At 36.2% G+C, this 17486-nt stretch overlaps 1 protein-coding gene across 4 annotated transcripts in view; it reads right to left on the reverse strand.

Moving 5' to 3' along the window:
- Positions 1–17486, reverse strand: part of dlg1 (MAGUK family member discs large 1) — a 775373-nt gene that overhangs the window by 495613 nt on the left and 262274 nt on the right. For all 4 annotated transcript variants that reach the window (XM_074136765.1, XM_074136768.1, XM_074136767.1 and 1 more), the window contains exon 2: positions 2228–2481. In XM_074136765.1, the coding sequence (XP_073992866.1) occupies positions 2228–2450 (223 nt within the window). In that variant the 5' untranslated portion in view covers positions 2451–2481. The remainder of the gene's footprint in view (positions 1–2227; positions 2482–17486) is intronic.

Raw genomic sequence — 17486 nt, forward strand, 5'->3', positions numbered from 1 at the left:
AGCGGCGAAATCAAACACAAGGTAACATATGGGACCGCGCATAGTGGAGAGCAAAACGCTATCTATAGAGAGTGTTTGTTTTCGCCGCTTTGCTCTTCGCTATCATCGCCGCTTTGCTCTTCGCTATCATCGCCGCTTTGCTAGCCGCTCCACTAAGTTTCCAGCCTAACTCAATTCTTTAAAAGTTCAGAATCTACTTAAGCATTGATTTTTACCAAATTTTCTTATCTAAAAACCTAATCTATTGCACAACATGGCTGAGTTACCAATAATAAAATAAATAAAATAAAAGAACACAATTACAATAAATTGGGAAAAACCTCACAATAAATTTTCCTTGGATTTCCATATAGAACGCCAACCCACACAAAAAAAAAATTGCCATAATTTTTCACTTTTATTGCTAGCCTATTTATTTATGGAAGCCATAAATAACAAAAAAGCAGCGATAAGACAATACCTCTCTCTAGATTTAAAGAGTTTTCACCAGATAATCTACTTTAAAAATATATTTACCAGATTTTCTTAAGATATTTAGCTCAAAGAAATAATTTGCAATGTAATGAATCCTTTTGGTAACGCAACCTGGAGGGATTACTTTTAATGACCTTTTAATTTATATCATCAATAAAAATTAGGTTTGAAAATTCCAGCTCCAGGCTTTCAATTTTCCAACTTAATATAATGGGGATGAAAGAACAGTTTCGACTCCCCACAAGGATCAAAAATGATTACACTCGAGCTTGAAAAGGGATTCATGGCAAATCCCTATATTAAAGCTACAAATTCTAAATGTCCCTTTTTAAGATGGAGGTCCCAAATAGCCATCTTTTGATTTCAATAAACTGTTTCCTAATTATAATTAAATAGTATTACATTAATTTATTCTTTTAAATAAAAGTCTTTATTTTTAATCACTTCAATACATTAGCTAAGTTCGTTTAAATGGCCCGAGAAGACAGGTGCTCCTGCTACAGGGACATAGTTATCCGCTTTAACATTAAGAGAGGAACACCTGCGTTTTCTATCTGCAAGAGGACTCATCTGGACCACTTTACTTCACTTTCGTGAGTTCAAAGATTGATGTAGACTATGCATTTTCATTTTCTGCTGAAAAGCTAAAATTTTCTGAAATTTTTGCTTTACTATTCCTGTGGAGTTATTCCTTTTTGAATATAACTGAGAGTTAGTACTTCGAAACATGTGACATACTTAAGGGGTACTTAAGCTCGTACTTAAATTTATTGATCCCTAATTAGTATTTTCAGGATTTCTCCAATGAATCGGTTAAGCTCAAATCTAATTTTTATCCAGCACCTACTTCCCATCAGATCGCTTCTCCTAAGTTATCAAAGGTTCTTCTTCCTCTCCTGTTCACCCAATCCAAGCAGGAGTTCCTCAAGGAAGTATTCTCGCAGCCCTTGTCAATACTCCGTGTGTATGGCTTAACATCAAGACACCAAATTACATTATGATTTAGCAAATCCTTAGGAAACCATAACTGCCATCCCACACATCCAGAGAGTCTCATCTTGACTTCCTCGAAACCTGGTGCCACCACCAAATGGGAGATTAAAGGTTAATGAAACTGCATAAAGTATTCTCCCTCTAATTTTGTGTTTGTACCATATTCTTCCTTCCTCTTAGAGATAAAGTACCATCTCGCCGGACTGTACCTTGACCTGGAATCACCACACCCGGACTTAAGCTCAAGATACCATAACTTCTGTGACTGTTCGATAAACGATCCAAAATGAAACTCTATACTAGCACCAATCTGGACTTGGAACTATAGCGGCCCAATTCTATAGAACCTATCCAATCCCCCAATCGAAAATACTACGTAGCAATCATTAGCAGCACTTTTCTACGTCAATAATCAGACCAATCACACTGACCCTGAAGTCTTACTTTTGTTTCGAGTCCAGTCTCGTTAGATCTAATTTCATTTTTTGCTGCCTTACAATCTCTTCCAAGTTACCCTCCCCTTGAGTCCTTTTCGTATAGAGTAGCTTAATGGTCCCGTGATCGTAAGACCGCCTGACAGGAAAGCGGATCCTTCGAATTCATTTGATCAATATCCTGTGTTATCCTGTGATCGTGATGGTCGAAACCATTAATTATTTTTTGTTTAAAGCCATATTAATTAAAATAACAATTAATAATAAACTTTTAATTTTATTTAAGACATCTATTTAAGGAATCTTGTGAGTCTCTGAGTTCGAACCTTTAGAGGGGGGCGGCTGGTTGCGATATCCATGCAATCTGCAATATGGAGATGGAGGCGGAGGTACAGTGTATATGGGGGGTTGAGCCAATTGTGATTCTTGTAACGCCTCCAAACGTCTCAGTTCTGCCTTAAGACCGAGTAGCCACACCATACCGAATAGGGCCATCTCAGGCTGGAGGCCCTCCAGCATATCATCTTTGATTGGATGATTGGTGGCCATCCCTTCCTAGCCGACCGGCATGGTCGCCCACCTGTATAGATATAGAAAGAGATAGAAACAAAATGGGATCATCCCAAAAAAGAAAGAACAAGACTCTATTTATTAAAATAGGATGGAATCCATTTTATTTCTTTATACAATTTATTTATTCTTCTCTTTATCTTTCTAGAATGATGTTGCTGTCTTTATTTATAAATTCCGATGTGTAGCCAACCGTAATCTTGCTTAATCAAGATGAAATTCATTGTTTAATCATCAAACAAAAATATCTCATTGTACTGGGGAGTTCATTTTACATTAATATTTTGCTAAAGAACAAAACATAGGAGTTCCTCTTGATAAAAATGAAAATTAAACATTAAATTTTCCTCACTTTTCCTAATAATTTCCCTTTCTCCTCTTTACAATGCTTTCCTTTTAGTCAGTCCTCAAGGGCCAATGTTAACTGAAGCTAAAATAAAGAGAGATTTTGGCTTGTATTCTATTCTTTCATAAGTTATGAATATTCCAGCCAGTTCTTCGATCTGTAAATAATTTCTATAATTATATAATGCAAAAAAATAAAGATTTAGAAATGCGACCACTCACATGACTTGCTCTTACTACTACTCTCACAACACCTCCCGACAGCTACTCACTGTTCAGCCATATTTAATTCTCACTAACACTGTACGGTTTTCTAAAACCACACAGCGGCAAAAAAAAATATAACCTTGAAAGAAAAGTTTAACCCAACCATTCCGCGAACTTTTCTAAGAAAATTATTGAAGAAAATGTTTACCTTAGTACACTGTATTAATCACACTTTTCCACGAAAAGAAGAAGAAGAAGAAGAATAAAGGAAATCGTGGGAGTCATTTTCGTGAAAATCTCAAATTAATGGAAAAATCTATATTCATTAAGTGGCACTTTTCGGAAACCGTTTTTCATTAAATTTGATAATTTCATTTTAAATTAAATCGGGCGCCACAGTGGCCGAGTGGTTATAGGCTAGACCCGCAAAGCTAAGATGTATTGTTGGTTAGTGGATTCGATTCCCCTGGACTAGGCTTTGGATTTTATTTAATGGTTAATATGAGAAATTTATAGTAAAGTATGTTAGGCGGTTATAGGCTAGACCCGCAAAGCTAAGATGTATTGTTGGTTAGTGGGTTCGATTCCCCTGGTCTAGGCTTTGGATTTTATTTAATGGTTAATATGAGAAATTTATAGTAAAGTATGTTAGGTGGTTATAGGCTAGACCCGCAAAGCTAAGATGTATTGTTGGTTAGTGGGTTCGATTCCCCTGGTCTAGGCTTTGGATTTTATTTAATGGTTAATATGAGAAATTTATAGTAAAGTATGTTAGGTGGTTATAGGCTAGACCCGCAAAGCTAAGATGTATTGTTGGTTAGTGGATTCGATTCCCCTGGACTAGGCTTTGGATTTTATTTAATGGTTAATATGAGAAATTTATAGTAAAGTATGTTAGGCGGTTATAGGCTAGACCCGCAAAGCTAAGATGTATTGTTGGTTAGTGGGTTCGATTCCCCTGGTCTAGGCTTTGGATTTTATTTAATGGTTAATATGAGAAATTTATAGTAAAGTATGTTAGGCGGTTATAGGCTAGACCCGCAAAGCTAAGATGTATTGTTGGTTAGTGGGTTCGATTCCCCTGGTCTAGGCTTTGGATTTTATTTAATGGTTAATATGAGAAATTTATAGTAAAGTATGTTAGGCGGTTATAGGCTAGACCCGCAAAGCTAAGATGTATTGTTGGTTAGTGGGTTCGATTCCCCTGGTCTAGGCTTTGGATTTTATTTAATGGTTAATATGAGAAATTTATAGTAAAGTATGTTAGGCGGTTATAGGCTAGACCCGCAAAGCTAAGATGTATTGTTGGTTAGTGGGTTCGATTCCCCTGGTCTAGGCTTTGGATTTTATTTAATGGTTAATATGAGAAATTTATAGTAAAGTATGTTAGGCGGTTATAGGCTAGACCCGCAAAGCTAAGATGTATTGTTGGTTAGTGGGTTCGATTCCCCTGGTCTAGGCTTTGGATTTTATTTAATGGTTAATATGAGAAATTTATAGTAAAGTATGTTAGGTGGTTATAGGCTAGACCCGCAAAGCTAAGATGTATTGTTGGTTAGTGGGTTCGATTCCCCTGGTCTAGGCTTTGGATTTTATTTAATGGTTAATATGAGAAATTTATAGTAAAGTATGTTAGGTGGTTATAGGCTAGACCCGCAAAGCTAAGATGTATTGTTGGTTAGTGGATTCGATTCCCCTGGACTAGGCTTTGGATTTTATTTAATGGTTAATATGAGAAATTTATAGTAAAGTATGTTAGGCGGTTATAGGCTAGACCCGCAAAGCTAAGATGTATTGTTGGTTAGTGGGTTCGATTCCCCTGGTCTAGGCTTTGGATTTTATTTAATGGTTAATATGAGAAATTTATAGTAAAGTATGTTAGGTGGTTATAGGCTAGACCCGCAAAGCTAAGATGTATTATTGGTTTAGTGGGTTCGATTCCCCTGGTCTAGGCCTTGGATTTTATTTAATGGTTAATAAAAGAAATTTATAGTAAAGTATGTTAGGCTGTTATAGGCTAGACCCGCAAAGCTAAGATGTATTATTGGTTTAGTGACTTCGATTCCCTGGTCTAGGCTTTGGATTTTATTTAATGGTTAATATGAGAAATTTATAGTAAAGTATGTTAGGTGGTTATAGGCTAGACCCGCAAAGCTAAGATGTATTATTGATTTAGTGTAGAAAAAATAAGCAATTACTTTACTTTACTTGAATGAAATCTTTTTAATTTAATTAGGTGGTCAGTACTAGTTTTTTAAACAAAGATGGCACTTTATAGAAAAGCCTAACTGTCCAGCTTTCCAAAAAAAAGTCCCTAAAATTTATAATGTTTCAAATAAAAGTTTCAGTATAAAATGTGGTTCAATAAGGGAAATCAAATTTAAAGGAAATCGTTGGGGGTCTTTTTGTAACCAATCTCAAAAACAAAATACGGAAAGTATTACTTCCGGTAAAGGAATTGCTAAATTACTGCCGGAAATATATTGTAAACTTTCTTTCGTTTTTTTTAGATACCTTCTTTCTCAAACTCACACTGAAATAAGAAAAAGTTGATAATTAATTTTTTTTAAAAAAAATGCCAGCATAACTTTTTAATTAAATGTTCTTTACTTCAATTACGATTGTTAATTGTCCACCTTTCCATTGGTTCATTGTTTACGTTAATTAAAATTTCATGCATTCATTGTAAACATAATTAATATTAATTATGAAAACGTTGGTAAATTATTGTCAAGATGTGGATTATTTTTTAGTTACTAGAAAAAATATTGGTACTAATTGTAACATCAAAACTCATTTAGAGAAACACAATGTGTACTGACTACTCACACGACAATCTCTTACTCTAGTAAAAAAAACGCTTCTAATTGATTTTATATATTTTTTTTTAGAAACATTTGAATTCAGGAAAATCCTGGATTATGTGACTAAAACAGGAGATCAAGGACCTGCACTTCCCGCTCTTAAAGCGCTTCCTAACCCAACCATTTTGACTTCCCGTAAATCTCTACCTGATTCCTGTACTAACTTTACAGGGCCCATCCAGTTTTCTGTCATAAAAATCCTAACTAAGAAAGCTACGAAAACAAAGTCAATGAACCCTTCAAACCAGTTCTTCTCGTACCAAGCCTTTCTTCCCAGAAAATGCTTCACAGATTGGAAAACTTCTATGTTAAGAGCATTTCCTTCATAACTGTCCTCTGTAAGTATACCCAGATTATTAAACATATATTTTTCTTTTGCAAATTTTCCGCTTCTTTATAATTAATAAAAATGATGGTGGAAAAACCATCTAATAATAATGAGGAAAACTAAAAAAAAAGAAAAAACCTTCACGTTAAGAATAATGGTTGTAATTAAATGTAATAAAACTTAGGGTCCCAACTCCCAGGCGCTAATGGGAGTTCACCCCCACACCCAGAGCGGAGGGTATGTTCAAACAGTTGCGAGGAGATTAGGGCACACTGGGCGCGTCCGCAGTCGGCCAGCCAAAACCACTTACTTTATTTCTATTTGGGGTTTTCCTTTTTCACTAACAACAATTTCCCAACACACCAGTTTTCCACTCAAACACAAATACAGGCCTTCCCCCACCATCTATCAGTGGCTAGAAGTTTTCTTTGTCACTTTTAGATCGTACCAGCGAGCGTTTAGAAAGGGTAATTTTGCTCAACACTAGGCTTTGCGTTCTTCGAACTGTTAATAATCAATTCCAGTACGGACATATTTTATTTTTTGTTCCTGGGCTCAAATATCCTTTTCCTTTGAGGTTAGATCCGCAGTCTTGGATAGTATCCTTGATTTTATCCCTAGTTGTACAATTGCATCCCTGATTTGGAGTAGAGTTCCAGCTTTATGTAGAGTCCCGTTTATTCTAAAACTAGATTTCTCGTCTTCGGGAGGTTAAATGTTCCCCTACCAGAGATTGTGGCATCTGGTAATCTTTACCAGTACTTTCTTAACAGATTGAGTCGCCATGCTCCCTAGTGCCCTGTCACTACTTTATTAGTTCTGCTATCCGGCAATTTTTAGCCGGATGTTGTTGGTTTTCAAACCCCGCTGGACGCAGAATAATAGTAGGCATTTTGGATTGCCCGCGTTCCTTCGCCCTTATGAAGGAACCGCTCTTTGTCACAATCTAATGTAGAGTTCAAGCTTAACTTATGTTTCCTTATATTTGCTGAATCAGCAACTTTAGTGCGAGACGGAAACGGAAGTGAAGCTTGAACTCTCTACACCAAACTGACTAATCTACCTCTGCTGATGGATGAAAGTTCGAAACCGGATACTATTCAGAGTTACAAATAATCATGACAATTGTTGGTTAGTCGATTTCCGCTCTAGGCCTTGAATATTATTTAGTTAATGTTTATCTAAACGAATTTATTGCAGTGTGTTAGGTGGTTATAGGCTAGACCCGCAAAGCTAAGATGTATTGTTGGTTAGTGGGTTCGATTCCCCTGGTCTAGGCCTTGGATTTTATTTAATGGTTAATATGAGAAATTTATAGTAAAGTATGTTAGGCGATTATAGGCTAGACCCGCAAAGCTAAGATGTATTGTTGGTTTAGTGGGTTCGATTCCCCTGGTCTAGGCCTTGTATTTTATTTAATGGTTAATATGTGAAATTTATAGTAAAGTATGTTAGGTGGTTATAGGCTAGACCCGCAAAGCTAAGATGTATTGTTGGTTTAGTGGGTTTAATTCCCCCGGTCTAGGTCTTGGATTTTATTTAATGGTTAATATGAGAAATTTATAGTAAAGTATGTTTGCTAGTCGCCTCCGCCATCGACACCTAATTAGTAGTTGGACGTAAAGCCCCGCCTGAAAAAATATCGGCCAAAATAAACAAGCGTGCCATGAAAATGAACGATATTATCCAGTGATGTGGATCTAACCAGATTTTCATAAACTTTGAGCTTCCAACCCTCAAACTTGCGCCTTATTCTAGGAAGCATTATTTTGGACTCGGGGGGACCTCAGAACAAGTATTTCTAGCGGAAATCCTTGACAGAAAATTTGAGAAATTCGAATAATTTTTCTTATCCAGTAATGAATTTCGTATATAAAAGAAAAATGTGACGCCATAAAGTCAGAAAGATAAAGGGCTATATCCCATTTTAGAAAGAATTGGAACACTTAGTACAACAACAGGAAAACAAGCAACATAGTCTTTTCTATTTTAAGAAATAGCAATAGATGGACGTATGTTCCATTAAAAGAAGTAGAGGGAGTACATGATCTATTTTACAGAAGATAGACACGTTGTTAAAGAGAATGGCACGAAGTAATGGACTGTACAGAGTCTTAGAAGAGTTGTAATGTAGTAAATTTCCCGGCCAATGTGTTAGTAATGTGTCCGAGACATATAGAGGGCTAAAGTAGTAGTTGCAAGAAATACATATATATATAAGGCATTGGCCTGACTTTTGCTCTCACCTGGAGGGGAAAAATCTAGGAAAAAAAGAGAAAAATGTTCTGGGAAAATAGGAAGGCCGAGAGGCAGATAGCTGTCCAGGCAAGCAGCTGGAAAATAAGGATGAGCGTCAGCCTGCTGGACCAGTCTGTGGTTCTCTGTGTGGGGTCAACTCTAACAGGAAAAGTAATTTAAACCTGGACATTCGTCCTGTTTCCTACGACTGCTGTTCTTTTTTTTCTTTTTTGCCTCCACGGCCCCCCTACTTTACCAGGATATATTCCTGCTAGCCAGCTTCTAGTTTGGCTAGTTTTTTTTCTGGTAAAAGAGCTTCTATGTTCTTTGCTGGACGGGAACGTTTCCTCTAGTCTAATGTTTGGCGAGAAGAGATCGAACAAGGATCTTATTCTAACCAATAAATGTCCTAGAGCCAGGGTTCGGCAACCTTGCATGCGGCTCTTTTATCCAAATTGTGTGACTCTTCAGCCTGCCCAAAATATATTGTATATTTCAATTTTATTGAAACAAATTAAAATTCCATTTATTAAAAGTATTTTTTCAAAAATAATTTTAAATGTGATAGGTTCGAAATTGAATAGAATTACACAATATCAAAATAAAGTACTTGATTTATATTGTAAGACTGCCGCCTTTTCATTCGTTAAGTTATTATTTATAAGTTTATTTACTTTGCAATATGTGAAATAAATATATAAAACATTTAAATGTTATTGAATATCATAAAATAATAATTTGAGAATACAATTGATCTACAGAATTTTGTACATTATCATCCTTTCGGCTCTTGGTAAGATTTAGTAAAATTATTTAAGGAAAAATGGCTCTCTACTTAAAATAGGTTGCCGACCTCTGCCCTAGGTAACCCAAATATGGACACATCGGCAGAGTGATGGTGGAGTTATTGTTTTTATTATTAATGGAACCTCGTATTTGAAAAGGCCTCTAACTGATGGCCAGAGTTCGGTTTTTTCTACTACCACTCCTACCCCGATTTTGGGTCTGTGATGAGCGGTCAAGTGACACGAAATGGAATCAAGTGAAAGGATTCATTAATTATTTTCATCTTTATCTTGTCAGATTGTTGAATTTAAGTTTACACCGGACATTTAGATGCCCTAAGTTAGTGGTTGGTGACCTATGACCCGCGGGTCAGCTTGTGACCCTGTAAATAATTCTTAATTACGACGATCGGTAGGTATTCTTGCCAACGAGTTAAAAATGTATTTGTATTGAGATAAGTAGCAAAATGTGATGAAATTCTATTTTTACGCTGCGAGTACACGTTTCAACGTTTTCCTTCTACGTAATCAGATGACCTAAAAACTTATATTTCCGGTGAAAAAGCGAAAATCTAAGACTGGCACTATTACGACATTTTCCCTTTTACAATGGGCATGTAAAAGAAAAGCATGATTTACGACTATTTGCATAGAAATCCCATTAAAATACCATTTCATGTGAAGTACCTAAAAGAAAAATTATATTTCTATTTTTAGAGACGTGTAATTACAGGAAGAAAGGAGAAAATTTAAATTTTTTAAAAATTCCGGGGCCTCAGATGTTTTTATTACCCTTTCTAACCATGCCACAGTTATTGTTCGCATGTACAGACATGTAGCAATAAAGGCTACTATAAAACAAATTTTTTTGTAATGCTTTTCGTAAACTTAACGGGTGTTTTATAGTCCTAAAAAAAAACAAAAAAATGCAAAAGCACTAAGTGGGAAGGGGGACATCAATACGAAAAGAGTCATAACTGGAGTACCGTCAGTGACTGGAATTAAATTCACCAGCAGTTTTCCATGAGTCGGGAGAACGTATTGTAACGAAGTTGACCTGAGCCAGAGAAGAAAGGGGCTAGATTGTTCTAGGAGTTTAGCGACCGAAGTCTATAAAGGTCCACCACTGTGTAAACAAAAGGCTAGACTTTACCTGAGCCGGAGAAGAAAGGTCTAAAATCCCAGATTGTTCTGGGAGTTTAGTGACCGAAGTCTATAACGGTCCATCACTGTGTAAAAGCCAAGGGAGCGGTCCCAATGGGAGTGGGGGTAAGACAAAGTTTTGTTAGTGCAGTTGAGACTAGTGCAATTCAGTGCAGTGCGGACCAGTGGTCAGTCGTGGAACAGTTTTGTGGCGTTACGAAGTGAGTAAGTAACAGTAAACTGTTGTGACTGTTGTAAATGGTAACTGTAATGAATAGCAATAGTTGCTAGTAAATGTTAATGTGTTAATAAATCAGGTTATTACTTACAAATTTAGCGAGTTTTATTATTTATCAAACCCACACTTATTATTTAATAACTAGTGGCAGTCACTAGTTGTAGTTAAAGTTTTTTTTAGATAAAGGAAAAACTTTACAGTATTGAACTTGAGCTTTCCAAGCTTTAAGCTCAAAGTTGAGATCATCAAGAAACAGTGAAGAAACATCTTAGTTAGCGCTCAATGGTTACCCAATATCATGCATTCTCTAAGGACAATAGTAAACAGTTGTGGAAACTGCAAAAGTTACCGTTATTCGCAGCAAACCTGTTTTCAGTCAATATTTCCAGTTATTTTAAATCCCGCAGCTGACAAAAATTGTGTACAAAATTAGTCAGTAAATTGTTTCCGCTGCTTTAGGGCGCCTTATATGGGAGAAGTTGTGCAACCATTGACTAACACGCAAACAATACTTCCGTTACTCTTCTTCTTACAATACGCACAGGTCTTGCCGAGATAAAATTGATGTGGCCAATTTATTATCAACCGGAACTCATATCCCGCGTTTAATAAATTCTAGGAAAAATTGTTTCACCAATTTGTACAATATATTTCCCGGAAATAAAAATAGGTTCTTGGAATGAGGGTACCTACAGACAAAATGACAAAACTGATTTTGAAACTTAAATAAAAAAAAATTGGAAGCCAAGAAAACTACACTAATTACAAAATAAATACATTTGGCTCATTAATTTTCAATTAAAAGCACACCGGAAGTTAGTAAATAATATCAGTTTAACTTAATTCAACTAATAGTAGCTGACAGCCTTAACTAGTGACCCGTTTTCCTCTAATAATTAGACCCTATTTCAATACGCCCTCAACATGATCGGAAGTACTATCAATAATGAAAAGTAAATAATAATTACGAACATTAAAATGTCGGCAATAACGACGCACATTTCTATAGTAATAAAACTTTTTTTTAAATGCTTTTATACTTTCTCCTATTATTAATACAAAATTATTGCGATTATTATAAATTTCCTCTATCCAGAAGTAACTGTTTTTAAGTTACCCTAAGTCCTAAAAGTGGTTTCCAGAAAGTGGTCTGTCCGTGCGTATTATAAGGAGGAAATGGCTAAGAGCCAAATCCACTGCGCTCCTGAAAGATCTATTGTAGCTCCTTTGAGTGACCATAATTTTGCCTAGAATGAGGGCCACTTGTACAGTGCCATACGTGGACTCGTCTGTAAGTTTGTGTTTGTACGATATAAGGTGAGCTGGACTCTGCCTGTGGGTAACCTAAGCCCAAATAGTTGCACACTATTCAACTCTACCTATGCAGGCCCTAATGTGTACAGTGTCGGTAGTGGGTCAGTATCTATTTCTAGTTGTTAAGACTGGAATACTCCACAGGGACGCAGTCAAGTTCCCTGAAATGGCTGTCCACTTCCCTCTGCGGGGTTTGTATGAACACGATAATACATGGATCCTTCTGTCTGACTCCACATAAAGTTAACTAACCCTTTTGAAACGGAAGTACCTAATTTTGCAGTATAGTTTGTGCACCGTTAATTGACCCTTACTCCATTAATTAAGGAGATGAGGTGCAGATTTCCAACTTCTTTCCAGAATTGATTTGAATTCCTCGTGTCTGAATAAGTAGATTTTACCAATGAGAATCTACCATTCTCAAAATAATAATAATAAGGGAGGGGATTAGCTATGCGGTTAGCGTACTGGACTCCCACGCGGAGGTCCCGGGTTTTCGAATCCAGCTGCTGACCCTTAGATTTTCTCTTCCTAGGTGCTTCCTACAGCTCACTGTCCGGTGTTGGACACACCACTTACTTGTTGGTGTAACAAGAGAACACTGTCCGGAGGCCGGCAGAGCACTGAAAAAAGCTCCGGGCACCAATAACGTGAGTTGTTGGCGCACCTTAAATCATTAAAAAATAATAATAATAATGAGATTGCAGAAAATTAGGAATTGATATTTACTTTAGATCTTTAATAGAGGATGGATGAATAAGATTTTGGTCAAAATCGGGACCGGAACTACCATTTAAATAAGAAATTGTTTTAGTTTGATTTGGTTAAAATTTCTCACTTACAGGAATCGTTGAGACAGCCCACGGGACAAGTGTACCGTTTCCGGGAAGTTTAAAATAGACCACTCACACACATTGGAAATGAAATTTTCTTAAATTAAGGTGAAATGAGGTAGAGTAGATGGAGGTAGCATAGAGGTATTGGAAAGAAACAGGAAGTGGAAACGATCCGGATCCCAATCTCTTTATCTGCTCCCTGCTCAGCTAATCAAACTACTTAGTAAATTTAATAAAGTTACCGAAAATAAGTAAAAGTTAAAACTTTTTCAAAGGAAAATATTAGTGAAGGACTTTAGCAAAGAGAATTAGACATCCTCCACAACTCTACCCTACTCCCAAGTTTGCTACTGATGCTGTAGAGTGACAAGATGAGGTGGAAGTACGGACACCAAATCTCATTTCATCAGACGCTTGTAAGAACTTCGGCCCATTTACTCACCAAGAACTTCTACTCTCTCTCAGCCCTAGGACTTGAGAAGTTCTCTCGTTTCTTTCTGCCGTCACTGGATAACCCTCTCCTTCACTCCTAACAATAATTAATGTAATTATATCTTAATGAAGTTCAGCTATCGTTAAGTTTAAATAGAATTTAAGTTTACTAGAAGTTTAAAAAAAAAACATTTTTTGTTACTTTATCTTGAATTAAGGCATTACTGGTACAGGCAATTAAGTCTTTGTCTTCAGATCTGCTTGAATAAAGTCCTAGGACATCCTTTCTGCAATATTATCCACTCCTTTGCAGTTACAGGAAATCATGTGAGTCAAGGTCACACCAGATTTGTTATTTAATAAAAAAAAAAAAGTAAAGTAATCGCCTATTTTTTCAGGCGGGGCTTAACGTCCTTTACTAGGTGTCGTGAACGGAGGCGACTAGCAAACGTACTTTACTATTTCTCATTTAACCATTAAATAAAATCCTAGACCTAGACCGGGGTAATCGAACCCACAGTAGAAGGAAAATGGCGGTTCTGGCGCACCTAAATTGTGCCAGATCCAAACACTTCCAAATCTGACCGGGTAATCATCGAATTTTCGGTGGTACCAGTGTTTGACATGTGGTGGGACCAGTGATTGACAACAAGTATATTCTTGAAACGACCTAAAAAATTCAAAATACCTAAATCACTGTTCCACTTATTCATAATTAATAACAATCGGTTTTTAAATTGGCCTACCTAAATAATGTAATATTTTCCAACATTACGCTTTTTCATGCAGTTATTGACGATCAACCCTTATACTACTATCCTACCGGAGAGTTTTAATTTCGTTCAAACCTTCTAGGGCATCTGCGTCATTCAATTATCGAGAAACTTCATTATTTTCAAAACGTTCCAACTAGTATTGGTTACTTTCGCTCAAGAAACAGTTCGCTTATCCTTCTTGCAATGATAGAATGACGGTTCTGGAATGCTTTCTACCAAGATTTACCTAGTAGGTTATTATTGAAAGGGTTCGGTATATCTAGTTTTTTAATAAGTTGCCACACATTCATCAGTAAATGGCTTTTAGTGATGGGAAACCCAGCTCTGGCAACGGACGTGATCCACAAAACTAAAAAAAATCCTCATCCCAAGAGGAGAGTACTGTACTTGGCTCCATTCGTCTGCAGACTGTAGATTTACCTTTCACTTTGTACAGTAGGGTAACTCGAGAGACTGGGTGATTTTTAGCAGCTTTCCTAATTGAGTTCCTTGACCTACAACTACCTCCCGCAGTTAACAACACATTATTGGCATGAAATTTTGTTCACTTACATACGAGTACTACACATTACTGAGTTATAAGTTATATGCTGTAGTTTCCTTGGGCACAGATCCATAAGTTGAGAAGATATTGTGAGTTGAAATTTTTTTGGGTCATTTTTGAATTTGAATTTGAAAATGTTTATTTACAATTTAAATTTTTTTTAAACAAATATATATAAAAGGAGGTTTCAGGCTGCATGCCTATATCCTCTACACAACACATCAACATTTACATTGGGTACAAGTCCAACTTAATGCTAAGGCAAAAATTTTAAAAAAAAAAACCTTACTACATAAGATTAATTAAAGCAAGATATACTTTAGCCTTTTGTGTTTGTATTTTCTATAATTAGGAGAACTTAAATTATAGTCCATAATACTTTTTATATGCGGGTAGGGACTATGTGTACAGGAAGTTACAAAGTTTTCCGTAGCGTTGTAGATAAATGTGGACACGCTGGCAACATCAAGTGCTGCATGCATGTAATCTATGGGTGTCCACCGAGGATATGACCCAACTAACCTTAAGCATTTGTTTTGGACTCTTTGTAACTTCCCGTAATTGGTGCAACCAGTATTGGACCACACAGGGGCTGCATATAGTAGTACGGAGCGGATATAGAGATAGTAGATAAGTTTTTTATTAAGAAAATCTAAGTTAGAGTTGCGGTTCAAAAGAGGAAAGAGACTGCACATAATCATGGTTTTGTGTGAAATGGGGCCCTTATAACTCCCACAGTAAACAACAGATTATTCGTATCATACTTTCTGCTCTTACACACGCTGTTTTACTGAGTAGTATGCTTTGGTTTTCTTGAGTACCGATCCATTAGTTGAGAAGATATTGAGAGTGGAAATTTTTTTGGGTCATGGTTTTGTGTGAAATGGGGCCCTTATAATTCCCAAAGTAAATAACAAATTATTCGTATGATACTTTCTGCTCTTACACACTCTGTTTTACTGAGCAGTATGCTTTGGTTTTCTTGAGTACAGATCCATTAGTTGAGAAGATATTGAGAGTTGACATTTTTTTGGGTCATGGTTTGACTCCGAAATAGGGCCCACAGTAAACAACAGATTATTTGTATGAAATTTAGTGCTCTTAAACTCTCTGTTTTACTGAATAGTATGCTATAGTTTTCTTGAGTACAGATAAATTAGTTGAAAAGATATCGAGGGTTGAAATTTTTTTGGGTCATGGTTTTGCTGTGAAATGTGGCCCTTAAAATTCCCACAGTAAACAACAGATTATTCGTATGAAATTTAGTGCTCTTAAACTCTCTGTTTTACTGAGTAGTAAGCTATAGTTTTCTTGAGTACAGATAAATTAGTTGAAAAGATATCGAGGGTTGAAATTTTTTTGGGTCATGGTTTTGCTGTGAAATGTGGCCCTTAAAATTCCCACAGTAAACAACAGATTATTCGTATGATACATTCTGCTCTTACACACTCTGTTTTACTGAGTAGTATGCTATAATTTTCTGGAGTACAGATCCATTAGTTGGGAAGATATTGAGAGTTCAATTTTTTTTGGGTCATGGTTTTGCTGGGAAATGGGGCCCTTATAATTCCCACAGTAAACAACATATTATAAGTACGAATCATTCTGCTCTTACACACCCTGTTTTAATGAGTAGAATACTTTGGTTTTCTTGAGTACAGATCCATTAGTTGAGAAGATATTCAGAGTTGAAATTTTTTTGGGTCATGGTTCTGCTGAGAAATGGGGCCCTTATAACCCCCACAGTAAACAAGAGATTTTTCGTATGAAATTTTGTGCTCTTATACACTCTGTTTTACTGAGTAGTATGCTATAATTTTCTTGAGTACAGATCCATTAGTTGGGAAGATATTGTGAGTTGAAATTGTTATGGGTCATGGTTTTGTGTGAAATGGAGCCCTTATAACTCCCACCGTAAACAAAAGATTATTCGTATGATACTTTCTGCTCTTACACTCTCTGTTTTACTGAGTAGTATGCTTTGGTTTTCTTGAGCAAAGATCCATTAGTTGAGAAGATATTGAGAGTTGAAATTTATTAAGGTCATGGTTTTGCTGTGAAATGGGGCCCTAATAACTCCCACCGTAAACCACAGATTATTCGTATGATACTTTCTGCTCCTACACACTCTGTTATACTGAGTAGTATGCTATAATTTTCTTGAGTACAGATCCATTAGTTGGGAAGATATTGTGAGTTGAAATTTTTATGGGTCATGGTTTTGTGTGAAATGGAGCCCTTATAACTCCCACCGTAAACAAAAGATTATTCGTATGATACTTTCTGCTCTTACACTCTCTGTTTTACTGAGTAGTATACTTTGGTTTTCTTGAGCACAGATCCATTAATTGAGAAGATATTGTGAGTTGAAATTTTTATGGGTCATGGTTTTGTGTGAAATGGGGACCTTATAACTCCCACAGTAAACAACAGATTATTCGTATGATACATTCTGCTCTTACACACGCTGTTTTACTGAGTAGTATGCTTTGGTTTTCTTGAGTACAGATCCATTAGTTGAGAAGATATTGAGAGTTGAAATTTCTTTGGGTCATGATTTGACTCCGAAATAGGGCCCACAGTAAACAACCGATTATTTGTATGAAATTTAGTGCTGTTACACTCTCTGTTTTACTGAGTAGTATGCTATAGTTTTCTTGAGTACACATCTGTTAGTTGAGAAGATATTGGGAGTTGAAATTTTTTTGGGTCATAATTTCGCTGTGAATTAAGACCCTTATAACTCCCACAGTAAACAACAGATTATTTGTTTGAAATTTAGTGCTCTTATATACTCTGTTTTACTGAGTAATATACTATAGTTTTTTTAAGTACACATCCGTTAGTTGAGAAGATATTGAGAGTTGAAATTTTTTTGGGTCATGGTTTTCTGTGAAATGGGGCCCTTATAACTCCCACAGTAAACAACAGATTATTTGTATGATACTTTCTGCTCTTACACACT

Source organism: Rhodnius prolixus, unplaced genomic scaffold, assembly GCF_049639745.1.
Source record: "Rhodnius prolixus isolate KJV_2025 unplaced genomic scaffold, Rpr scaffold_5, whole genome shotgun sequence".
NCBI lineage: Eukaryota > Metazoa > Arthropoda > Insecta > Hemiptera > Reduviidae > Rhodnius > Rhodnius prolixus.